General features: G+C 40.3%; 1 protein-coding gene across 2 annotated transcripts in view; it reads left to right on the top strand.

Annotated features, from left to right (window-relative positions):
* LOC120527799 (hepatocyte growth factor activator-like) overlaps positions 1-27,982 on the top strand; it is an 83,688-nt gene that overhangs the window by 29,346 nt on the left and 26,360 nt on the right. The window contains exons 1-5 of one of the 2 annotated variants that reach the window (XM_039751631.1): positions 5,332-5,670; positions 10,107-10,238; positions 16,653-16,763; positions 20,520-20,688; positions 23,476-23,573. In XM_039751631.1, the coding sequence (XP_039607565.1) occupies positions 5,616-5,670; positions 10,107-10,238; positions 16,653-16,763; positions 20,520-20,688; positions 23,476-23,573 (565 nt within the window). In that variant the 5' untranslated portion in view covers positions 5,332-5,615. Of the gene's footprint in view, positions 1-5,331; positions 5,671-10,106; positions 10,239-16,652; positions 16,764-20,519; positions 20,689-23,475; positions 23,574-27,982 lie in introns of those variants that run through there. The other variant, XM_039751630.1, reaches the window with a different exon arrangement.

Here is a 27,982-nt window from a genome sequence, read left to right as displayed (position 1 = left end):
TAATAAATACCGTCTCCTCTGTTTCCTGATCATTGAATTCCAAGATAGCTGACTTCCAGAGAAGGTTGGTGCCATCTATATGGGTTACATGGGCTGTTCCTTTGTATTTAGTGCCATTATTTTTATAACAGTCAGCATATGCAACTAAAAAAATAAAATAATTCCACTAAATTGAATTAGGGGATCATGGCTGGCCCATTCCAACAGCATTAGACAGTAGCCAGAAACCATTGCTATATTCTGTGTATCACAAGTATTGTTTTTTGTGTGTTTGCTTAATGTTAAGATCAGTGACAACTTGTCGATAGACATCCTCAATGCTTAATGATAATTCAGGGTTTTTGTGGCTTGAGATTATCTGACATGCAAGCTCCACATGACCAGTGTCACACGCGCGAGTTGGAGGCAGTCAAAGAGCCTAAAGGTGAGTGAAATCTCGAGACAAGGGTTTATCACGTGGTGCTTACCTGACTCTCTTTCTATCTACAGAAAACCGGAAAACAAGTAAAACAGTCACAAACTCACAAATCCAAAATGGCGCGATGACATCACTTCCGGTTTCCATCTGATGACGTCACTTCCGGTTCCAACTCGATTACTTCAGTCTGCTCCTGGTGACGTTGGTTCCGTGGTCCCGCCTCCAAACGTCACTTCCTGCCAACCACTTCCTCCCATCATCCCATCCTCTATATAAACGCCATTTTGTTATAGCATTTCATTCATTTGTGTACTGAAAAGGTCATATTTGGATCATTCACTTCATTTTGTCTGACGACAATATACGGGATAAAACCCCAAACCTTTTTCTATTTTGAAGACTCTTTATTTATTACAGTTGGCGAGTCGGCAGGATACAATTGTTCATCATGAGCGAGGAACAAGACCTGAATACTGTTCTGAATACGATCATGGGAGATCTCCAAACCCTGAAGATCCAGATGGGGGAGACCCGAACCCAGTTGGCAGAAGCCGAGGCTCGCTCCTGTGCTGGTGCACGGACGGAGGTGGCTCGGTCACAGCCAATCCAGTTAACACCTTTAACTGAAAGTGATGACATAGAGTCCTATTTTTTGATCTTTGAAAGAACCGCGAAGCGGAATGCTTGGCCAGGTCGGAGTGGGTACCTACTGGCTCCCTATTTGAAGGAACGCGCAGAGGGCTTATTACGACTTAACCGAGGAACAGGCAGCCAACTATGACGCTCTGAAGACTGAGGTGTTTAAGCGCCACGGCGCTTCATCCGAACAACAGGCGAGAGTGGAGGGAGTGGCAGTTTGATCCCGAAAGGCCGATAAGAACGCAGGGCTTTGAAGCTTGGGGAAAGGTGTGTCGCTGGCTACGGCCCGACATTAACTCCTCCCATAAAATAGCGGAGCTCCTTGCATGTGAGACCTTCGTCCATGCCCTCCCTGACCACATCGCCCACCAAATAAGAAAACAACGCACGAGGATATGGACACCCTGATTCAGATACGGAGCGTCATTGGGCGGCCAGTAAATCGGGCGGTCGGAACGGACTTCGCCGAACCCAACAGATCGTGGGGCAGTCCCTGAGCCCCCCCGACAAACTCCCGAACCTGCCGTTCGTAGAAGGGACAGACCAGCCGGCCCCCCTCGCTGTTTCAAGTGCGGGAGATCGGACATCTGTCCCGAGCTGTGCCTACGAGCCGATGGATTGCTCGATAGTAAGGGGAGAAAGGTACTGTGCCACAGTGAATAACCCTCTGTCTCTTCCATATACAGGTGCAGTTATTATAAATGGCAGAAAGGTAAGGGCAATGTTTGATTCCGGGAGTAACATTTCCATTGTTGCTACCGTTACGTATTACGCAACAGTGGACTAAGGAGAAATCTAGTCTAAAGTGTATACATGGGGATATTAAATATTACAAAACGCCAGGTGTGTAATATCCGTAGAATATAAAATAATATCTATGGCTATGGCAGTATTGCCCGATCCCCCTTTTCCAGTCATATTAGGAAGAGATTGGAATAAAATTAACAGCGGTAAAAACGTAACTGCATCTAATAAGAATTTGGGCTTAGTAATGGAGAATACTGCTCCGACTGCCTCCACGCCGTGTCCCTCAGTAGCACGGATCCATACGGGTACCCAGTGCGAAAGTTTTGATGTCCCATCGTCCTCTGCGGAGCTGCTACAGTCGACGAGAAGACGAGAGGCAATAGCTCCTCCCATTGAATTAGAACAAGATCCTATTCAAAATTTAACGCACAATTTAGATTAACCCGTCATCATTCAAAAGAGAACAATGGAATGATGATTCATTAAAAATGCTAGAAATGCAATAGTATCTACTGACGGTTATACAAACCTAGATCCCATGCCACCGATGCCGTTCTTTGTAATTAAAATGAATTATTATATCGAGTGGCAGAACACGAGGGTGAAGTGCGGGCTTTGTTGTTAATTCCACGCACGCTTCGCTAAAAGTATGTGAATTAGCACATGCCCACCTTCTAGGAGCCCATCTCGGCTCGATAAGACTTTAGAGAGAATAAAACTCAGATTTTTTGGCCGGGAATTAATGAGGAGGTCAGGCGATTTTGCGCTTCATGTCCGAGTGTCAATTCGCCAGATACCTAGAAGGACTAAAGCTCCTCTTATTCCCCTTCCCTCATTGATGTCCCGCTTGAACGAGTAGGTATCGATCTCGTTGGTCCATTACAACCCTCGTTAAAAGGATTTAAATATATTTTAGTTTTAGTAGATTATGCCACTCGCTTCCAGAGCTGTTCCGCTGCGCTCAGCTAATACAAAAATATCGCACGGGAATTAGTAGGGATATTCGCGCGTGTTGGGATCCCCAAAGAAGTCTTAACAGATCAAGGGACTCCTTTCACTTCAGAAACGTTCAGGGAAGTGGCCAAATTACTCAAGATAAAACATCTAAAAACATCGGTTTATCATCCTCAAACTGATGGATTGGTTGAACGCTTTAACCAGACGCTAAAACAGATGTTGCAAGGTAGTTAACGAGGACGGAGAAACTGGGATCAGTTGCTTCCTCTCGTTTTGTTTGCCTACCGGGAGGTGCCACAAACCTCAACAGGGTTTTCTCCTTTGAATTATTATATGGAAGACAACCCAGGGGATTTTGGACATGCTAAAAGAGGGTTGGGAGGAGGAGGTACTCCCTACCTCAAATATTCTTGAATATATCGCAATTACGCGATAGACTAGAGAAAATTAGGCCTATCCTAAAAGAGAATTTAGAAAAGCGCAAGCAGCAGTCACGCTATTATAATAGAAACACCACCATTCGGAATTTGTCCCGGTGATCGTGTTATGGTATTAGTCCCAACATCCCATTATAAATTGTTAGCCCATTGGCAAGGACCTTATGAAATTAAAGAAAGAAAAGGTCTCGTCGACTATTTAGTTAAACAACCAAATCGTCGACCGAGTGAAAGAATATATCATATTAACTTGCTGAAACCGTGGAAGGACAGGGAACCCGACCCCTCCTCCGGACAGCCTACTTCACTTTTTATGTCCTGTGCCAAACTTAATTTTGGTTGCAACTTAACATCAGAACAAAGACAAGATCTCGAAAAGGCTATCTTGTCTGTACCTAAGGTGGTAGATGAATTACCTGGACGTACTGCATTGATTGCGCATGATATTATTACGGACCCTGGAGTGATTGTCAGGGAGAGACCTTACAGACTCCCCGAGGCAAAGAAAGCGGAAGTAGAGTTGGAAATTAGGCGAATGCTGGATTTAGGGGTTATCGAGAAAGCTATAGCCCTTGGTCTAGTCCAATTGTCTTAGTTTCTAAGCCCGATGGGTCTTGGAGGTTTTGTAATGACTTCCGACGACTCAATCAGGTCTCTAAGTTTGATGCTTATCCAATGCCACGAGTGGATGACCTGCTTGATCGGCTAGGAGGCGCTCAATTCCTAACTACCCTTGACATGACAAAAGGGTATTGGCAAATTCCCTTAGCGGATTCTGCTAAAGAAAAAACCGCATTTAGCACTCCCAGTGGACATTGGCAGTACAGAGTCCTTCCATTTGGTTTGCACGGGGCGCCAGCTACTTTCCAACGTCTGGTAGACACACTGCTACGGCCCCACAATTCCTATTTGTGCCTACCTAGATGACGTGTCATCTATTCCAGCACATGGAAGGATCATGTATGGCAGGTGAAAATGGTACTTTCCACACTAGCAGCAGCGGGGTTATTAATCCAAAGAAATGTTTCTTTGGGTTGAGAGAAGCCAAATATTTGGGCTATCTGGTGGGGGGAGGTGTCGTGAAGCCACAATGTCTTAAAATTGATGCCATCATAAATTGGCCCCGTCCGATTAATAAGCGGCAAGTACAAGCATTTTTGGGTTTAGCTGGTTACTATCGTCGCTTTGTGCCACATTTCTCAGAAATTGCTTCCCTTATCTAATTTGACAAAGAAACGGGCACCTATAAAAGTGGTATGGGATGATATAGTAGATAAAGCATTTAGTGACTTAAAATTGGCCCTTACGCCAGCACCTGTTTTAAAATCTCCTGACTGTTCTCTTCCTTTTGTACTCCAGACCGATGCATCGGCCACAGGACTGGGTGCCGTGTTGAGTCAATGTATCGACGGTGCTGAACACCCGTTATGTATCTGAGCCGAAACTGCTGGACCGTGAGACAAAGTATGCTGCGGTGGAGCGAGAGGCCTTGGCGATTAAGTGGGCTATCACATCATTGAGGTACTACCTATTGGGGCGAGAGTTTACTCTGGTGACGGACCATGCCGCTTTACAGTGGATGTCCCTTCATCGAGTCAATCCTCGCGTCACTAGGTGGTTTTTGGATCTTCAACCATACCGTTTTAGCGTTACTTATCGTAGAGGTTCCTTGCAGGCCAACGCAGATGCTCTCTCCCGGGTTCACGACCTCTCGGTGCAGGTCGCCCGACCGGATGGGTCTGGGCTGAGGGGGGGGTCATGTCACACACGCGTGCGAGTTGGAGGCAGTCAAAGAGCCTAAAGGTGAGTGAAATCTCGAGACAAGGGTTTATCACGTGGTGCTTACCTGACTCTCTTTCTATCTACAGAAAACCGGAAACAAGTAAAACAGTCACAAACTCACAAATCCAAAATGGCGCGATGACATCACTTCCGGTTTCCATCTGATGACGTCACTTCCGGTTCCAACTCGATTACTTCAGTCTGCTCCTGGTGACGTTGGTTCCGTGGTCCCGCCTCCAACCGTCACTTCCTGCCAACCACTTCCTCCCATCATCCCATCCTCTATATAAACGCCATTTTGTTATAGCATTTCATTCATTTGTGTACTGAAAAGGTCATATTTGGATCATTCACTTCATTTTTGTCTGGACGACAATATACGGGATAAAACCCCAAACCTTTTTCTATTTTGAAGACTCTTTATTTATTACACCAGGCATGGGATGAATTTTAGCTCATGTTAGGAAAATGCAGCCACTGTTCACTACCCTGTACAAGAATGTTTAAAAGTGTTTGTATCTTAAGGCTGGTCAGAGCTCCTTCTGTTACTGATACTCATTTCTCTTTTTATATAAGATTACTGTAAAAGCAAACCCTGTCTAAATGGTGGACTCTGTGTCAGTGATCCTCACTTGATGTCCTATCACTGCATTTGCACAGAAGAATTTACAGGGAAGACTTGCAAACAAGGTAGGCACATAATGTCCATTAATTCAACTTTTGATATGCAGAATTTCCAAATAACAACATGACAATAAAATGTTTCTCATTGTCAAAGGTATTTACCTGCTTTGTAATTTAATAGTCTTTGAAGACATTATACAATTTACATAATAAATACCGTCTCCTCTGTTTCCTGATCATTGAATTCCAAGATAGCTGACTTCCAGAGAAGGTTGGTGCCATCTATATGGGTTACATGGGCTGTTCCTTTGTATTTAGTGCCATTATTTTTATAACAGTCAGCATATGCAACTAAAAAAATAAAATAATTCCACTAAATTGAATTAGGGGATCATGGCTGGCCCATTCCAACAGCATTAGACAGTAGCCAGAAACCATTGCTATATTCTGTGTATCACAAGTATTGTTTTTTGTGTGTTTGCTTAATGTTAAGATCAGTGACAACTTGTCGATAGAGTGTGCTATGGAACTGCATTCTATGGCATTGTAAGATAACAAACAAACTCAAAAATAGGTTTGGGACATATCCCAGTCCCCATATTATGGAAATAAATGAAAACAACGTGGTTGTTTTGTAAAGAAGAAAATGACATTCTTTCAGACAGGAGTCCAGTAGAGAACTAATTCAAAAACATCCATTTATATGGGTTTCAGTCAGAAAGGAGCGAGTCCTGGAGGGTGGACAGTGGAAGTGACGTCAGAGAGGAAACGGCTGTCAATCTTCTGTTCTGTAGAGGGACAAATAGATAAGGTATTAGCACATAGTGCCAGTCCCCAGTTCGTCAGATAATTACCGTTAGCCCTTAAGCTGCCTCTCAAGCGCACACACATGATAGCACATATGAAGATAACCTTGATTCAACAATTTAGATTCCATACCCACATATTCTAGTACCAGATTTGGAAGGCAGAGACTCTCTCTGTACAATTAGTTGTATGCAATTAATTTACCTCTATTCATTCTGCAGAAAGTTTGGTGTAGTGTTGCTCAGAAGAGCCTTCTGATATTTGACATTTGGGTAATGGATGTGCCATTCAAATACATGCTACAAGCTCAGGGAAAACATCTACAAATGTGTGTTACACATGTCAGAAGATCAGATTCTTCAGTTACCAGACATGATGGTAATAATTAATGATGAAGATCACTCCAGAGGGGTGAAACAGAGATAGGAAATGCCATTTATTGGCCATTATTAATAGCAAAGAACAGAAGTTAGATGGTGGCATTACTCTCCTACAGTTGTAGAGTATTGTATCAAATCTTGACCAGGACTGTCTGCGGGCAATTTATGCATTTCCTTCAATATCTTTTGGTTTTTCTCCAGGTGTTTCAGTTTCGTGGCAAAGTCATACATTTCTGCATTATGGGAATTACAAAATAGGCCCAAAGTAATTGTGGGTGAGTAAGTTTGCCTGACATTGGACTGGCGCTACACTCAGTGTTGGTTTCTGCCTTGAGTCTAATGTTGCCAACTACAACAGGACCCTGAAACCCTTAAACAGAATATTTACTTTCAGAAAGCAAATTTTTCCGAATGGTGTGTGGGATATGGCCAGCCATTCATCCCGGGCAATACCCCCAGACCGCCAGATGGAGCCCTCCCTGCAACATGGAGATGCCCCGAATTCCAGCAGGGCCTTATGGACATTGGAGTTTTAATGCACAGCCCTGCTGGATACAATGGGGGCCGCCAGGGGTCGCTGCAGAGAGGTCCAAGGACTGCTATTTGCCCTATAATCTGGAAGTACGTCTTAGTCACAGCAACAGAGGAAATGACGAACTTCCGGGATGAAGAAAAGCAGTTTTCACCTGACCCGGAAGTGTTAAGAATCACATGGACTGAGGGATCAGAAACACTTCCGGGTCAAGCACTTTAAAAGGACTGTGGGAAATCCCAGCAGTGAGCTGATTTGGGAGGAAGGGTGACTGAGCTGCTGGTAGGTGTGGAGGATTAGTGAGAATTGTATTGTTAATGATTATTGATTGTTTATTGTATGAGTATTGTGGAGTGGAGGGTGCTTTGTGCACAATAAGTTCAAATAAATATTATTATTGGACCTTTATCTGGTGTCTGGCGTCTGGTCGGAGGGTTTAAGGGGACGACACCGCCCCCTATCTGTCACACATGTTATTTATTAATTTTTACACTTTTCTAAAGAGTTTTTGGGACCTCTTGGTGACTGTTCTGGGATTTCTGAGATTGAGAAATCTATTTCATCCTGTCTTGGTCCCTGACTAAGTTGTAATTGTCAAAGTGCTATTTTGAATATTGAAAGGCAGGGCCACTTTGAACCTTCTGCATTGCCCATTGCCAAAGCAACCTCCCAGAAGTCCTCAGGAGCGTGCTTGTGCGATGTCTTTAGCACATCCCTTTAAAAGTATTAGTTATGTAGTGTTCAGGTATCTGTGTTTTGGATAAACAAAAAGACTTATTGTGCGCTTCCCTGTATTTTTGCTCTCAATTTTCTGACTTCCTTTCTGGTTTATTATTCTGATTCTTGTCTCACATTTCTGGCTTGAAGAATGATCATTTTGTTTGTTTGGTTTTGACCTTGGTGCATACACTGTTTTGTTCTTGTTTTATCTTCTGGTCCTGAAATTAAAAGCATTTCACTTCAGCAGAACACAAATTGTTTATGGTAAACTTCCATTGTTACATAGAATATGTGAATTAAGAGTATTAAAATGAAGAAAAAACCCCCAGAAAAAACAGTGTAAAACAAGATGGGAGGACAAGATAAACAATTGGAGTGTCACCACAACCATCCCTGTCTAATGGATGGGATGGAAAAATCACAGTAAGCATGGAACATAAGGGCTCGTTTATACTTTACGCTCAGAATGTATACGTGCACACCTCAAGGCTGCCACGTGTGCCCAGTATTCATTTGATGCGTTCTCTGAGCAGGTCCTCAGAAATTAACGCGACACGTGCGCGAGTTGCAGTACCAGCAAAAAGTCAGGGGGGCGCAGTGTGATAAAAGTCAGAACGTGATGTCAGAGTCTCTGTTTACTATCTACATGTGAAAGAAAGCCTCTTTGAGGATCCTATGAGATTGATGTGCGCGCTTCAATGTTTGATGAATGGGTTAATGTGGTGAAGCAAAATGCCAACATACAGATGCATTCGTGGTGCTTTTATATTCAAACATCACATATTCCCGATCGTAATGACACATTTTAAAAGTCTCATGCACTATCTTCCGTGCCGTCTTTTTTTCTATGGCTTCCTCCTGACCTGACAACAGCGGCAAACAGCAATAGATCACCACACAACACACATTAAATGTATGATATTCCAACTCTCTGCACATTTAGAATCCTTAGATTTATACTTGATATCACTTTCATGATGAAATGCATTAAAGCTAGCTGGAATGCACACATCCCTGGATTCATGGATCTAATCATTAAACATCCTTTTCGGAGATATTACAGTAAGGTGTCATCGGAATTTAATGGGTGTATAAGGCAATTCACAAAACAGCCAAGCTGAACCTGTTCTCAACGTGATAATGTCTTGCACTGCCAACTGGTGGATTCTTCCGGATTTACGTAAAGTATGCATGCAAGTATAAACACTAAATGATTGCGTAGCAGGAGTGTCCACTGGAGCATGCATCGTGTCGCGTGAAGTATAAACCTGGCCTGAAGGTTCATCAACGAATTTAGGCACTTCTGTCGAGGAGCTATTTACTGTTTGCCTTTCACAGTCGCAGGTTCAGAAACGAGCACCAGCTTCTGAGTTATGTTGTCTTTATGTAGCAGAGGCAGCAGAAGAGGCGGGGCTTCTAGTGGTTCTCCTTCACCATGTCTACAGGCTAAAAGGGAGAAGGAGTCAGCAAGTGCGCCCTCTGTCACTCAGGAGTAGACATAACATTCTCAAAAGAGCTCTGAAAATTCCCCCTACTCACACTTGTCAGACAGCAGTTATATTTTTATCATTTGTATTTTAGTTTGCTTTATGGAATATGTGTTTATGGCAATGATGAGTTGTATATCATTGCTAATGGTCTAATTACACACAGCACCTATAAAGAGTAAAGAGTATTCACCCCTTTGGTTTCATATAATATTGTAATGCAGCTTTGAACACGGTGAATTTAATTTGGCTTTTTTGACCCTAACAAACAGAAAAAGAATATCTGATGCTAAAGTGAGAATATATTTTTAATGTACAATGTCATTTATGTTACTGACAGATTTAGAGATCATTTTAAAGTCAAATAATATGATATATTCATTTCTACTTTTATTATTCTTAAGTGAACTTCAACATATATTAAAAAAATATAATATCTACAAAACCTTGATTAAATTAGCAAATGGCAATATAGAACTGACTGCATAAAGATGCATACTGTAATGTGGTTCCATTATTAATTTTTACTCCAAGGCATGTCAAATATTTATTATATGGTATTTATCTTATTTTCAGCTAAATGCTATGAAGCAGCTCATCTCAAATACTATGATGTGGGAGATATATGGGGAAGAATCTATGAAGGAAGAGTCGAGCAGTGTTCCTGTTCAAAAGGCATTATTGAGTGTCAAGTAGTGCGCTATAGAGGTGAGAAGCGACAGTATTTTATACATAATAGTTGCCTGAAGAATGTTTCACAGTATATAAAAGAGTGGTTGATTGCTGATTAAAAGCAGATGAACTAATTTCTCTTGGAAGAATGAAGGAAAGCCTCTGTGGTACCAGCTGGCGTAGGTGGAAACTGTAGCTGGCACACAGAAGCTCTTTGTTCGAATTCCAGATCATTTGCTAAAATAAGCTCTGCCTTTTTTGGCCTAGAAACTTTTAGAAGCGTTACACTCTGTGTTGTGTCCAGAGAGAGCTATTTGGCTTTGTTTAATTCTTAGCATTTTTGAAGTGTTTGGAAGATCCAGAGAGGCAGCAGGATTCTGATTTACTTCTCTGTTTTTACTACTGTTGTTTTCTTGTCTTTATCACTCTCAGTTTGATTCATTTTCTGTAATCAAGACACTCTTAGTTTGGCTTACATGGCATTATTGTGGGTTTAGTGACACTAAGACAGCATCCCATATACTATGTAAGCTCAGGAAAGTTGTTTAATATTTATTTAGCTTTCTTGTTGAGAAACAGATTTCAGGCAGAAAAAAACACAGTGAGTGTGATGTCACGTGTCAGAGGCTTCAGGCTTATGTCTCACAGAAGCATCCGCATCCTAGCAATGGCAGTGATTTGTGCAGTTCATTCACTTAAGCAGAGTGTGAAGATTGAGGAATGAAATTACCAAATTCAAGATAAATCAAGAAAAAAAATAAAACAGATAACAATACCCACTTGAAGTCAATGACATTCAAAGCCTGACACCGTGCATTTGGGGAACCTGTCTGATCTCCAGATTTAACGATGTCATGCTCAATACTTTTATTGCAGTGTTGTCTAAATTGTGCTACCATGATGAGAGGTGGGGGTCCAGCAGGAATAGAGTTCGCCTCATGTGAAAAGGAACAGACTCGACACACATAAAAAAGTTTGGGGCAGCCACCCATATAATATTACTGGCTGTAAATGTTTTTTTAAACAGCACAGAGCTGTTCACAATACTAAGTCCAAAACAGAACTGACGAAAGTTGGAAAGGATGGCAGCTTTAAGGGATCAGACCAGAAGTGATGTCCTTCTGACGTCAGCCTGTGTGCTGGATATGACATTCTTATTGGCATTTGTAATGGCATTTTAGCAGCTGCTCTCTTAATCCGATGTATTTGTCTGGCAGAAACCTTCCTCATTTTACCTTTATCTGCACGAACCTGCGTGTGCTCTGAGTCAGCCACAAATCTTTTAACAGTACGATTATCACGCTTAAGTTATCGTGAAATACTAAGGTTTTCATACCTTGTCCAAGGCATTCAACTATTTCACGCTTTTTGGCAGCAGAAAGATCCTTTTTCTTTCCCATATTGCTTGAAAATGGTGGTCTGCTTAATAATGTGGAACATCCCTCTTTAGTAGTTTTTCATTTAATTGGGCTCACCTGGCAAACGAATTATCACAGGTGTCTGAGATTAATTTCAGTGATCAAAAGAGCCCTGAGACACAATACCATCCATGAGTTTAATTGAAAAACAAAATATTTAATCTTTATGACACTTAAATACAATTTGCATAATGATTTGGAACTCGGTGTACCTAGGAGCTTTGCTTTTCCCTCCATGCCAGAAATTTCTGGAAACAAAGAACATTCCTCCTGGCAGAGCTGAAGAAATATTTTTCTCATAGACTGATACAGCACAATAATGAAAGCTAGAAGCAAGAATGCATAATAAAAAGGAAGTGCAAGTAATGTCACATATCTTTTTATATAATACACTACCGTGGCTGTCCATTTGTCTGTCCAGGATTTTAAATCACCTGTAGATCGCAAACCGTTTGAACCATTGACCTGAAATTTGGTACACATATACTACATGACGTCTACTATCCACTTTCAGGGTGATGATTGACTAAAGCTATTCCTTTTTTTATTTTTATTTTATTTTATTGTAGAATCAACACTCAGCAACGGCCAGCAGGGCGGCTGTACAGCACATGTGTACAGGCACCGTTTTCGTCCCTACCTTCGCTATCACTTCCCCCGCCTCTTCATATCTTAAATCATTCTTGAGGCAGATTGAAGACTTAAGTGAAAAATTAAAGAAAACGTACTAAGTAATTGCAACACAAACACTGACTTAATCAGTTTTAACGCAAAAAGTTGCCGGCGAAAGAAGAGAATAAACGGGCCGCTAAAAAGTAGACCTGCTCACGAAGCAGCAAGCGCATAAACCTCTGAGCAAACAAATGCTAAATGTACAGAGAAATAGGATGAAAACTAGGAATGCTCAAGTCAAATGTATTAACTGCGCGTTATTGTGCAGAGCGCCGTTACTGGTTAGTAATAAGTAGAAATAAAATATATGGTTGAATGGTGGCTCTGTGGCTAAGGATCTGTGCTGGTATCTGGAAAGTTGCCAGATCTTATCCCATTATTGCCAGAAAGAATCCTGCTCTGTCAGGACCTTGAGCAAAGGCTTACTCCAGGGGTACTGTACAATGGCTGACCCTCTGACCCCCAAAGGTCATGGAAAATGACAATTTCTACTCGGGGATTAATGAATGTATATCAAATTATATATCATAAACATGCAAATTATTGTATACAAGTTTAAACTGTATAAGTAGAATGCACAGACCCCAGTGATGCCCTGTATATTATTGATCTTCACTGCTGCTCAGAGAGGTGCTATATAAATCAATCAATATTATTGCAAGTACTGGTAATACTAATTTCACTTTTGTAAAATTATTTTGTCAGGAAAACAAACTGATATTGACATACAGTAATGGTGGCTTTATTACTCCATGCAACATAAATTATGGTTCAAGCAGAAGCAATCAGATTGAACTTTTAGCTTGAGTTTGTATTGTGATGGAACCAGGCCGTCAGCGAACCCCAAACCCGATCACACAAACACAGTCAGGATTTAAATAACGAGTGATTTATTAACAAAAATACCTCAAAAGCTGACAAAAGCGCAAAGCACAGGTTCTCTCTCCACAATACTCTCTTCCCTCCTCTCACTACCACACTGCCCTCCTCCAGCCGAGTGTTGCCTTCCTTCCTCCCAGCTCCGACTCACTTGGATAAAGGAGTGTGGTCCCTTTAATTGAGAACCCGGGCGTACTTCTGGTGCCACTTCCTAATGGAAGTACTTCCAGGTCATGCGGAAGTCCCATGAATTGGGGAGCGCATCTCCCTGCAGCACCCACTTGTGACACCCATGGACCCCAGCAGGGCTGTGCTGCTGGACTACAAAACTCCCTGCATTCCTTGCTGGTACCTGATAAGGAGGGCTGCTGCCATCTGATTCCTGGGGGGGATTAAACATTCCCCAGAGACAGTCCTTCCCTGTCCTCTTTTCTCATGGCCAGGGAAGGTATTAAGCCTTAAGGGCGCCTGTCCATTCATTTGGGGTTTCCCGCCTGGGTGAGGAACCATCAGTTCTGGTTGAGATGTCTGTCCATCCATGAGGGCCGCCTAGTCCAGGTGCGACCTCCTTCCTGCCTCCTGGCTAGGATGCCCGTCCATCCTGTGTGCCAACTACAGTATATATTTAGGCAAAACAGCCATGAAAACTTTATGATTCTGTAAATTCAAAATGACCCTTATTTAAAAAATATATATATTTCAGATACCACCAGGCAGGTACAGGGTTTTGTCATAGAGATTACTGATTTTGTGTATACTCTATTTATGCACATATTTAAATGTTCACTTTCTGAATTATGTATTTGTGTGTAACGAGTGAGTGAGCATTAGATGTAAACTGGGTCAGCCCTGGACGTGAACCTGCATAGCATATGCTATGGTTCAGAATGCTAAATATTTTGTGCTTTAAAGGCCAATCCTCTTTGTCCAAGTTGTTTTATGCAGTCCTGAATACAAAGTAGCATGTACGTGTATAATGGAATCGGATTGTAGAGTTTGGGTTCATTTGCTTTACAATTGAGCATGAAATAGACATGGCACACAGTTTCCTGTTTTAGTTAAGTATTATTAGTTTTCTAATGCTCATTTCAGGATGTTACTTTATTGATTCTACTTGTGTAGTGAGCAGCGTGTGGCTGTCGTTTTACGAGAGTAGCTGGCAGGGATCCACAATGACTTTTGAAACTAGCTATGTATTCAGCAGACTCAAGCAGATATCAGCACAACACAGCTTGATGAAAACAAGCAATTTAATTGACTTTGACATTTTCTCGTTTTTCCCCCAAGAACTCTCCTTTTAAGGTGCCAGGATTGAATGAGTGTTCATGTCAGAACTGATTAAATGCAAGAGTTATGTCTTCAGGAGAAATATGTTTGTGGGTCACTTTATGTGAGTATTTTCATTTGCAAGACTGGCTGAAGCAATGACATCTGTTAGAGCTTCATACTGTAGTGCGGCTCAATCTTCACAAGCCAGTTGATTAGTTTGTGCTTCTCTAATCAAGTCTTCAGTTTCCCAGCAAATGCTAGCCTGGTGGGGCAGTCAGACTGCTCCTGATTTGAAATGGAAGGGATGAAAGCTAGGCAAGTGCAGGGGGGTGCACACTCTGAAAACGCCAGACCTCTTTTGCTGTTTCATTATTTTTTTTATCTGTTTATTTAGTTTATGAACTTCAGTACTTATCTATGTGTTTTGCCTGAACCAGACTGTTATACTTTATTCTGACGCATGGGAATTTATTTGCTTGTATAAGTTGTGGCCATTTGGCACAGTGGGCACCTATGTAATTTTTTATTATTTTGATATAATAAAAGGAAAACAGTGAAGGAGAAAAACATTTTATAGAATTCCAAAGCCTGTCTGTTTTTCTTTTTAAAACTTTGCCACATAGTAACCTGGGTCACCTACTGGCTGGATTCACCTTCCTCTTTGTTTCTTTTAGCTTCCTAATGCCTTCAGATGATCATGGCTCTTTTAGTTTTGTGTCCCAATTCCTTCTTGATTTTTTCCTCAGTTTTATCTTGTGAAATCAGGAGGAATAGCTATGAAATGATCAATCAAAGAGATATTGCCACCCCTTGTGTTGTTCCCTTTAAATATATATTTATATATATTTGATCATCACATCCCTGGGAATTCAATTCCATGTCAAGTTTTAGTTGCAGCTCCTCACTGTTATTGCTCTTCCATAGGTACTGATTGTGGTAGACACCAGAGGTGCAATAAAAGGTGGAAGAATTCAAGACTGCCCTTGTATGTAGTGCTTTACATGTTGTAAGCCATTAGGGGGCGTACCACCACCCTAACCCAGACACACAGACGGGACACAGGTTCAAGAGAACCCCCAGTTTATTTACAGTAAACACACTGTGCACAAATCACCAACACAACAGTCCCTTCTTGCCATCAGTCCTTCTCCCTCCACTCCTCCTTAGGCATTGACCTCTCCTCCTGACTCTGGTCCCCTTGTGCAGTGAGGTGACTCCTTTTTATAGGGCACCTGGATGGACTCCAAGCTTCTTCTAGCTACACTTCTGGGTGTGGCAGAAGCATGACCAAATAAAGCCCTGGAAAGATCCATGTATCCCCTGGCGGTGGCCATTGGTTCCAACAGGGTTGAGCACTCATGCTCATAACCCATGACCCCACTGGAAACCAAGAGGGCTCTAGCGGCCCGGGGGATACACTATCCTGATAATACTCTCTCCCCCAGTCCTTCCACACCTTGGGTGTCCTGGCCGGATATGGATTCCGGCCACCTGCCACACTATCTACATTGTAGAAGTGTGAATACTTTTAAGTAATGAAAAAAAATGTGCCAGGATATCTACAGTGTATCTGCCGATGTTTTTGCTGATGTGTGTTTGCAATCTGGGTGCCTCTTGTCATTACCTCGCCCTATGTGGAGTCTCAGGAGCTTGATGGACAAACTGCTATTATCAGGTTTCTGTTGTCTCTGGATTCATCATGAAAACATTGTTTCTCGGACATTCACCTTCAACCAATCAGCTTTTAAGTTTGCTTCTGACATCATAAAGCAAGGACTGTATCCATAGATTCATACAAGTTCATATTGCTTTTTTCAGGAATTTAAATGATGACTATGGACACTGATAATGTCCTCATATCTTGTTAGTCTTATAAACAGAAGGAGTCGCTTGTTGGTTTACAGATCTTCATAATTGGAACTGTATTTGTAACATTTATTAGCACAAAAGTCATTACAAGTATAATTTAACACAATGCAAAGTTGTATTTATTTGAAATTTGTTAATGCCGTGAAGAGGTTGCTTCCCCTTTTTGGTGGTTTATCTTAAAAATAATGAATTTTATCTAGTTAAAAAAATGGAAGACATTCAATACTGATTTATATTTTAAAAGGCATGAAATGTTATCACATTGGAATTTTATTTTAGATAATTTTTACTGCCTACTAGTCTACTTTTGGCATTTCTGTTCGTTTTATTTCCAAATGTCCAGGTTGTAGTACTAATCCTTGCCAAAATAATGCAACTTGTCGGTGGATTGTTGCTACCAATGAGCCTGTGTGTGCCTGTAAGCCAGGATTTGTTGGATCCCTCTGCACCTTCAGTGAGTAATTTATTTTATGTTCTCACAACATTTCTATGATGTTAGACATTTTGCTATGAAGCAAACTACACTAATTCAGATACTCCTGTTCTCCTCGAATATCCCTAATCACTCACTGGTTATCATAAATGGCAACTCCAATCTGACCCCAACATGACTGAGTGAGAGTTGTGTATGCCTTGTGATGGACTGGCCCACATGTGCTATTCTGGAGAAAGCAGTGCTTACAGATCTCATTTTTACTGTGGGCCAAGTCTGTTGCCCAGTTTATTTGTTTCGGGTGGGCTGTACCTTCACTGTGATGCTGTGCTGCCTGTTCGGCTTACACAAATGACTAAAAAACTGAGCTCCTTTATCTGACCACGTGATAATATGACTAAGAACTGTAGATGCTGAAACCTGTTCCCAGATTATTCCAAAATAACCTGTAAAGTCATTGCTGTAGAATAACAACATGAACCAGGAATCATAATAACAAAATAAAACTTCAATATCAGTGTCCTAAATAACAACACATAGAACACATATCCATGATGCCTATTGAGGGCGTAATAATGTGGCAGTTTTGTCTGAGTGCTCATAGACTTGACTCCATTGTCTTTCTCACTGCAGCCCTGAGTGATATTAAAAGCTGCCTGACTTCTAAGTGAGTTACAGAAACCATTACACCTTTTATGAGAATGAAGTGCCCCACTGCAAACTTTTTTAGAAACAAGAAAGTTGCATCACAAGTAAAGATGACTTCAATACACATATTTTTCTCAGCACATGGCGGTTGACCTCTCAGTGTTTTGTTATTCGTACTGACTATAAAGAATTCTTAAATGTATCTAGTAATGATGTATCTAATAGGTCCCTCAACTTTATTGTGGATTAAGATTATCACTTTAAGTATTGCTGGATAGTAGTCAGTTCCGAAAGCTGGTGTTGGGCACAGGCCGGAGCTCCATGCAAGGGTCCTACTACAGGAGCTATTACTGTAAATCCACTCATCTTGTTGTGTTGACGGGCAAAACTAACTGTATGACATCCAGTATATAGTAAAATTATTAGTTATATGTATGACCAACGTGAAACATGTTGCCACACTAGAATACATAAAATTACAACAGTCCATTTTATATAACAGAAAACAATCAGCTTACCCCTGTTTGCTTGTCACTCATTCAGCTATGTTCCCAGTTCCTGAAGCTTTGAGGAAAAAAAGTAATGGAATAGTTCTGAGTAAAATCATTCTGCTTAGTTCTCTCTATTATAATAATATCAGCCATTACCTCATATAATGGAAAGTGTAATATTTACAAACTATGTTCTTATGTTTAACTATCACAAGGTCTGCATTTCAATAGGCTGAAAAGGTTAATCTCCCTCTGTTTTTACCTCATGCCCTGTAATTCTACAATAAATTCAATTCTGTCATTTGTTTTCTTATTCCTTTTATCTGTTGCAACCCCATTTTGACATGCGCATGTGCAAAAATTGAGACTCCTTTTTTGATTCTTCGTGAGGTGACACTACACGTTTCCACCACCTTTTGAATGGCACAGCTGTTTAGAGAATCCCTTTTGTGACTTTTGCAATATGTTGGGCGGATATTTGTGAAACACTTTCCCATAGTGTATTTAATATGAAACACTGTACATATACTGTACTGTAATTACAAAGGGGACATTCTTTTCAGCTAATGGAAAAGAGCAACCAAGTTAATTTCTGGATTAAAGTGTGTGTTCTGCTTTGAATAATTAAGAGAATTAAACTTCTTTAGTCTTGAGCAGGGGGATTGCACGGACACCTATTCCATATCTTCAAATTTAGAAAAGCCAACACTGAAAATTTCTTTTGATTAAATAGCAAATCTCATACTCGAGGACACCAGTGGAAACCTGGAGGAAGTGCATTTAAGCATGAAGCCAGAAAGTCATGGGAATCTGGAACCAACTGCTGAAGTGCAAACTCTAACTCTGTTTAAAAGAATTTGGTTGAGTTATTTGGACCACTGAGCTTATAGCAAACTAAACAAGATTTATATATTAAATGGTCCTGCACTCATTTTTCAAAGTTATGCACTTATGCTCTATTAAGAAAAAATGCTTTTTAGAGAGGTTGTGTCTAAATTCAAAGTGATGCCCCCTCTAAGGAGATGTGCTCTGTTTTGCAGACACAAGAAGCTCCAAAGCAGGAGTAACGTTTCTTATAACGTTAGAACAATTTAGATGAGAACAGGCCATTATTCAGCCCAACAAAGCTCCCTGTTAATTGTTCTAAAATAACATCATGTCGAGTTTTGAAAATCCCACAGTACTTGGTAGCTTTTTCCAGTTGTCAATGGTTCTCTGTGTAAAGAAAAAGTTCCTAATGTTTGTGCGAAATTTACCATTAACAAGTTTCCAGTGTCCCTGTGTTTTGATTAATTTCATTTTAAAATAACAGTCTCAATCTTCTGTACTAAGTCCCTTATGACTTTAAACACTTCAGTCATGTGTCCTCTTAATCTTAAGCTTAAAAGCTTCAGTTCTTTTAGTCTTTCCTCATAACTCACCCCCTGCAGCCCTGAAATCAGCCTAGTCACTCCGGTGTTCTTCTAGCACTGCTACAGTATGTCTTTAGACCAAAGCTACATTCAGTACTCCAGATGACACCTCACCAGTGTGTTATAAAGATTGAACACAACCTCCTTGGTCTTGTACTCTACATGTTGTGCTATATAACTAAATAACCTAACATTCTGTTAGCCTTCTTATTGGCTTCTGAATACTGTCTGGCAGTTGATAGTGTCAAGTCCACTACGACTTCTATATCCATCTCATAAGGTGTACTTTTGATTTTCAGACCTCCAATTGTGTATTCAAACCTAACATTTTTACTTCCTACATATAAAACTTTACATTTACTTATGTTAAATCTAATCTGTCACAAATCTGCTGAGGCCTGTATGCTGTCAAAGTCCCTCTGTAATGATTCAACGGATTCCAGATTATCTGCCAATCCACCTATCTTGGTATTATCTGCAAACTTAACCAGCTTCTTACTTATATTCCTATCTAAATCATTTATATATATATTAAAAATAGCTGCCGCCCTAGCACTGACCCCTGTGGAACACCACTCTTAACATCAGCCAATTCTGAAGAGGTTCCTCGCACCATCACCCTCTGCTTCCTGCATCTGAGCCAATTTTGCCCCCATCTACAAATATCCCCACTTCTTTTAGTCTGATGCCTAAACCTCTTATGCAGCACCTTATCAAATGCTTTCTGAAAGTCGATAAATAATATCATATGCTCCATTTTTGATCATATCCTTTTCTTGCTACCTCATAGAATTCCAGCTTGTTAGTAAAACAAGACCTCCCTCTTCTGGACCCATGCTGGCTGTTCAGAAAAACTGTTTCTGTCATGTGTTGCTCAATTTTTCCCTGAATAATTCCTTCAATTCATTTACTTGTGATGCATGTTAATCTTATTGGCCTATAGTTGCTTGGATCTACACTGTCATCCTTTTTATATACTAATATTTGCAAATTTCGAGTCCTTTGGAATTTCTTTCCAGTCCTGTGGAATTTTTCCAGTCCTTCAGAATTTTGGTTCAGATAAGCCTGTTTAAGCACTATACCATTTATGACTTTTTACAACTGTCTTTACCACACAAACATATATGGTCTGATAAACTAAACAAAATATAAAAGTTGTTGATGATTTCTTTTTAAAAGATATGGCATATAATTTTCAGAGTATGTTTTCCCTCATTCTCTTTTAGCATCAAATACTGACTGTTTTAACAATAATGGCACTGACTACAGAGGGACTGCTCACATAACTCGCCTAGGAGCCACCTGCCTTCGCTGGAATTCAGACATCCTGCACTTTAATGAAAGGACTGCAGAGCAGGCTGCACAACTCGGTTTAGGAGCTCATAACTTCTGCAGGTGAAAGAAATGAGAAAGATGCATAGAATTTAACTTTGTTGCATCAAAATGATCTATACATCGTGTTTCTTATTAGGCATTACATATTGCCTATCTGTGAAATATGAATTATGTTAAGATGTAAAAAGTCAGATAATATTCACAATGAAGGGACTTCTTGCAGACATAGGGAGGGATGATATGCATAATCTTGTCATGTTTTTTTGTGTTGGGTTACCACTTCAATATAATTTTCCACAGCAGAGGAAAGTGTTCTGTATTACTCCAATTATATGTTCATTTTTTATCATGTGCATCTCCCTAAAAGCCCATGTGCTGTTAGTATTGTGTGACTTGGAAATTACACCATTTAAAGAACCATCCATCTTTATACTAACCCACTTAATTCAGTTTAGGAAACCTGCCAGCCAAGAGCACAAGACAAAAAACATCTCTAGATGGGGTGCCAGAACTTGCTCAATCCATCGTTAGACTGGCCTGAGAGTATCTCAGAATTCTCCAAGAGCACCAATAGGAAGTTGGTGTGGATAAGGTGATCAGGTCTGCCAAGTACATGTTGCCACATTGACCCTCCCACAAGAGGGCAAACAACTGTAAACCTTAAAGGGGAAACAAAGAATCTTTTTCAGTAAAGGATTTATCAAAAAATATAGACAATTAGTCAAAAATGCTCAAAAGTGGCATAAAGAAGCCACCTAAAAGCAAACAAGTCCAAATACATAATCCAGTAGCAAAATCCAAACAGAAAACATAAAATGCTCAAACAACAGTTGCTCTGTCCACATAAACAACAATACTGACAGAGAACTGCAGACAAACACAAGGATTTCCTGATCTGAGTTCCCTCTGCTCTCGCCATAAATATCCCCTTTGTGGGACTTCCTTGATATTTTGATTTGTCAAGATTGATTTGTCCACCTAGCCAGGCCAAACCTGACAGGTAATAGTCTGGGGCAAATTGATCTAGGCTGAGCCTCTTCTGAACTGGTTATTGAATATACTGGCCTAATCTGTGGAAATATTTTGGAGGCGTCATATCCATTTTGTTGTTTTTTGTGCTCCTCCTCCCAAGAGAAAGATCTCTTGGATCTACACCCTCCCTACATGTGCCTTAAATAGCCAGAAAGAGACCTCAGAAACAGTGATGTCAGGGTGGCCCTGCCTCCTGGGGCCCAACTCACAAAATACAAAGAATTGAGGCACATTTAAAAGGGTAATACATAGATACAAACGTAATGGAAGACACATGAAAATGGAAAAAATAATTCAAATATGACACAAACAAAAGTAAAACATAAAATGAACAGAAATACTGACACATATATATATAACATTTAACTATCCCTTTATGTATTTTTTTATTTTTTGATAAAAATTTTCATTACCTGGGTCTTAGTAATGAAATGCACAATGCACATAGTTACAAAGAGTCAGAGAAAGCAAAAAATGTACAAACATGCAAATGATATTCAAATGTTGCTTTGGCGACAGCAGTTGGAAACTATAAGGGACCATCACTTAATGTATATGTCAAGATTAATGTTTTTGTCTCCTGTTAATTTAGTCAAGCTATTTTTCAAAACAATGTCTTCTCCTACATTATAGTGCCTGGGAAATCAGACCTGGATGGGATGCAAATCATTCCACAGTCATAGTCACTTCTACTCAAATAGTTCAGTTTACTTTGTCTTTCATTTTCCAGGCAGCATTATTTTATATTCCTTTTAATTAAGTCCCAATAACCTGAATTTGATTAAACACTTTCAAGAATGGTATGTTACTTTAATGTAATATTTATTATTTTACTACATTTAATCAGGGTCCCTACTACATTTTTAATGCCATTAATAACATAATTTAATGCAGGCGGTGTGTAGCTAAGGCAACTGTTAAGGCTGTCTGTTCACTCCTTTGTGTGACCTTAAGTCAGTCACTTACCCAGCTGTTCTCCAGCTATTAAAAAAAAGATATTAACCATGTACTAAAGTGCATTGGGACAATGTTTCATTATAAAAATGTGTTATATAAAATAAAGATTGTTTTAAATTTATTTAGTAGGCATTGTTTCTATGTACCTTTGCATTTATTTCCATGTACTTTTTGGCATTGTCTTTTAACAAAGCACTGAAGAAAAGGGGCTCTTTATATTGATTTTCATATTAAAATATGCAAAATTCTGGGACTAGTTGGGGTGAGGCTGTAGGCATGTGCACGTGTTTTAAATTTCACGTTCGTTGTGATTTGTAAAGGGATAGTGCGTGGAACTTGGCGTATGCACAGATTTACACATTTTTGGATTTAGTTTGTGCATATGCACATTTACACCTTTGTCCATACATCATATTTTAGTGTGAATTCTATGCACGGCATTATACATGAAGCCCCAGATGAGGATGGGTTATCAAGGATGATTGGCAGAGCAATGTCGATTGCTTAATTGAGCCACTGTGACCCACTATGACCAAATTCACAAACCATCCTTCACCAATTAGGATTAAATACAACAGTAACTTGTGACCCAAAGCCTGGTGTAAAGTGTAAAGGTTGCCATTGTTTTCATTTCTTAAGTGAACGTAATTACTTTTCATTACTTGTTGTATATGATAGTACACATGTGCCACCTGATCTAATTTCATAGGCACTGCAGAATCTGTCAAAGAAGTTTTGGTAGTTCATTCTATTGCATTGGAATTCAAATATATTTAAATACAATTCTAAGTGTTGCTGGAAACGCATAACCTGTTTTATTTTTTCTGATTGCAATATGATATTTGTTTTTGTTTTCAGGAATCTAGATAATGATGAAAGTCCATGGTGCTACATTTTAAATGGAAGGACTATTTCTTGGGAATACTGCAATATTAAGCCCTGTCAACAAACGCAACGTGAGTCTCGGGTGGCACAAATATATTTATAAGAGTGTGTAGAATTCAAATTCTATTTATATCTGGGTTAAAAGACTTATCAGTAAACACCTGCAATTACAAAACAAGGTTTATGGTAACAGTAATGAGGTTCTTTATGTATACAGTGTGAACGCTGGCCCGGACACACACAGACGGACATCTTAAGTTCACCCAACTCACCGTTTATTTACAATATTTACAAGTTTGTAGTGCATCAACCCCAGTGCCTCTTGCACCGATTCCCCCAAAATTCAGGGCTCACAGTCTCTGTGCCTTCTCTTCCTGGCCGCCTCCAGTCCTCTCCCCAGCTCTGTCTCGCTACCTCCCGACATCCACCAATGACTGGAGGGAGGCGGCCCCTCTTATGGGAACTCGGATGGGCTCCAGCTGCTTCCCGGCAATTAGAGCTGGCCACACCCCTGTGTGGCAGAAGTGCCGGCTGCGCACCCGGAAGCCGTCCGAGTGTCCCCTGTCGTCTTTCCCCCGGCACTTCCTGGTGTGGCGGAAGTGCCGGGCTCCCGGGATAAATAGGCACTGGGATGCCACCTGGCGGTGGCCACGGGTCCCTACAGGGCTGGGCTTCCAAGCCCCCTACCCGAGGCCTCCTGCATAACCAGGACGGATGCCCCCTCGCGGTCTGGAGGAGGCAGAAGCCCTCCTCTTGTCCTCCTGGGCGGGGGACCACAACAGTAATCCCTCCTCGATCGTGGGGGTTGCCTTCCAGACCCTCCCGCGATAGGTGAAAATCCGCGAAGTAGAAACCATATGTTTGTATGGTTATTTTTATATATTTTAAGCCCTTATAAACTCTCCCACACTGTTTATAAATATTCCCCACACAGTTATACAGCATAATCCCTTTGTATTCTCTTAGATATTAGGTAAGATTCATTGAAATTATGTATATAAACATACTGTTTATATACAGTAAAACCTAAATATTATTTTAAAGATATCGAATGTCTCCAATATCACATATGTTACAGCCATTATGATAGACAGGCCACCAGCAATAAATACGTACAATGCAGGAAAAATTGTATACAGTAAATGTGTGTACAGTGACACTAAACGTACGTACATGTACTAAGTACTGTAAGTAGAAAATTAATTATGGTTACTCACCAACAATGACACGATGACTTGTCCGATAACAATGAGTTTAATTTTACTGCACAACAAAGGAGAGCGTTACAGCTCTACTAAAGGAGCCACTTCAGGCGATTGTGTAGCACTGCCGTTGTTCTTCTTCTGGCAGTCTTCAATCCAAATCCCTAAAGCATATTCCATCCAGACTACTGCCTTATTACATCCACTTACAACTCGTTTTGCACCCTGGTTAAAAGGATACTGCAGCTGTAGATCTTATATTCCTTTCCTACTTTTTAAATAAAAAGAATCGTAGCCTCATTGATGCCGTAATGGCGTCCTACAGCGGTGTAAATTTTCCATTCCTTCAGCATATCCAAAACGTTTACCTTTTCGGCAATCGTTAACATCTTCCGTTGGCGCTTGGGCACGGCCCCTGAAGCAGCAGCAGGAGCAGATCGTTTTGGAACCATAATGAAGGGCTTGACTATGCACAAAGATAAACACAAAAGAGCACAAAAGTTAACTCTTTACACAGCGAAACACGCTGAGGCTGAATGAGCGAGATGAGACTTCCTGGTTAACACTGCATTCAGCACACAGGAACTTAACTGCGTGCTCTGATTGGTTAGCTTCTCAGTCAGGAGAACTTAACTGCGTGCTCTGATTGGTTAGCTTCTCAGTCATCCGCCAATAGCGTCCCTTGTATGACATCAACTGGGCAAACCAACTGAGGAAGCATGTACAAGAAGTAAAAAGACACATTGTCCGCAGAACCCGCGAAGCAGCGAAAAATCCCCGTTATATATTTGGTTATGCTTACATATAAAATCCGCAATAGAGTGAAGCCGCGAAAGTCGAAGCGCGATATAGCGAGGGATTACTGTATTTCTTCCCAGGTTCCATTGAAACTTAAATTTGAATCCTGTGAATATGTTTGAACTGATGATAACTTGGGTGTTATCTAAACTAGGAAAGATAAAAATAACACTCATCCTTTTACAAACACTGCACATTTTTCCTTGCATTCACACAAAAATGTTTGACCTGAATGTTCGTTACACTATTTGTTTATATACAAACTGATATCCCTAATTTCACATGTTGTTTAGTATGTGTATGCACACAAGCACTGTGCATGCAGCAATCTGCTACACCCCCAATTGTACTTTTAGTGTGTAAGGCCCTGAATCCAGAAATATAACCAAACCAAAAGAAATGTATACAGTAAATCAATAAGAAATCAACAAAACATGAGCTAAAAGCAGTTTTCATGTGGTCCCATATCATGTAAAAGCCCCCTACTTCAAGGGTCAACTGAAAAGTTCACCCAACATTTGCCCAAAAATTATATTTTTTACATGCTATTTGGCCAAAGGTACTGTATGTGGACACCAAAACATCCTTTAGTTTAGATGATTTTGCCACCGCCATTGTTAACAAGTGCATAAAAGCAAACACATGCAATCTCCATTGACAAATTTTGGGTCGTAATGAAGAGCTGAGTGAGCTGAAACGTGGCACTGTTATAGAATGCCACTTTCGCCACAAGTCAAGGTGTAAAAATTCTGCTCTGCTATATCTGCACTGGTCAGCTGTAAGTGCTATGATTGTGAAGTGAAAGTGAGAAACAACAGCTTAGTCATGACTCTAAATGTTCCCTAAAAATTAAATACCTACTCAAAAAAACGGTCAGCTGTTCAAGGAAAAAAAAAAAACAACAACAGTAAAAGGAAAATTGTAAGTGTTCTTTAATTTAGTTTTTTATAAAAAAGTTCAGCCTTCATTTGCTCACACAGAGATCTGGCTAGGATAGCAACTGAATATTTATAACATACTAGCTATGTTATTAGCCAGTAATGCCACAATCACTAGAAGATAAAAAGGGACACAGGAAATGATAAAAAATATGAACTACTGTCACTAAAATGAGTTCCTCCAGATCCTGACAGAGCTGTCCCATAGTGCACCAAAATATAGAGTGACCCCCATTTCTGCAAGACTTCAGGAGTAGGTGTTTTCAGTATTGTTTAACTTATTGTATAATTTTTGCCTTACTAAACAAACTTTTTCCAAATTTTAAGTACTTATGAATTATGAATTATTTACAGTACTTATGAAAAATTATGAATTATCCACTGAATCTTTTGGAAGGTCTGAACTGCACAGTGAAAATCATTATGGGATAGCCCTTATCTCATACTTATGTGAAAATATCTCATATGTATGTGAAAATATCTTGTAAGTACGAGATGTTTTCATGTATGTATGGGATACTTTCACGTACGTATGAGATGTTTTCACATACATACGGAATACTTTCACGTATGTAAGAGATGTTTTCACGTACGTACAGGATATTTTTAAGAGATGTTTTCACGTTCATACAAGATACTTTCACATATGTGCGAAATACTTTCACATATGTATGAGATAAAGTTAGATTAAGTGTGCTTTGGGGCTACCTAGTTATGCATTTACTAAGGATACAACGCTTCAGTTTGACGTCACTTCCATCTCTTGTAGCACGGTGATATAAAAAGCAGATGGGTGGGCTTTTATTTATTAAAGGAGTGTGGAATGGTTGGAGATGAGTCTAACTGCAGCCTGCAATACCTATGATGTACGTCAGGTAATGCCCACAACGTCAGTCACGAAATGCCCTTCACATGTCCTGTTACACTATTGTTAAGATTAGGGTTGTGGGAGGGTTATTTGACTCAAAGGGTTTAGGTACATGCTTTATGTTTACAGCTATGTCTGCACACTCATACAGAGCCCCTGAGGAGATATGGTGCATTTTTGTCTTCCTGGGAAGCAATTTGGTGCATACAACTCATTATCTCGTACCCACCACTTACCATAGCCTGCACACCAAGTACCTTAAGGTTGCACCAGCCAATACTGCTTTGCGTCACATACATTCAGATAGGCACCAAATACCATCTCATGCTACTTTACATTATTTCCTGGAAACAGGACTTATCACTAAACAGTTTGATGTTTTCCTCACACAGTTACATTCCACAAAAATGGATATTAGCAAGTTTATAAAAGTTGACTACGCATTCAAGCCCAGGTCATTCGATCCACGAAGCAGCAGCGCTAACCACTACACTAATTTATAGTAACAGGAAATAACATTAGTTAGCTAACTACTCACTTATTACTTCACAGACAGCCTACTATTCGCACAAGTTATGAAAGGAATTCCTATTTCACATATTGATTGCGTGTGCATTATGCCCAGTCCAATGCGGGTACACTAATTTAATTCTTTGGTAAACCTGGCACATTCG

Source organism: Polypterus senegalus, chromosome 4 (genome assembly GCF_016835505.1).
Source record: "Polypterus senegalus isolate Bchr_013 chromosome 4, ASM1683550v1, whole genome shotgun sequence".
Taxonomy (NCBI): Eukaryota; Metazoa; Chordata; class Cladistia; order Polypteriformes; family Polypteridae; genus Polypterus; species Polypterus senegalus.
The sequence above is the reverse complement of the archived record's forward strand: the minus strand, read 5'-3'. Positions and strand labels throughout refer to the sequence as shown.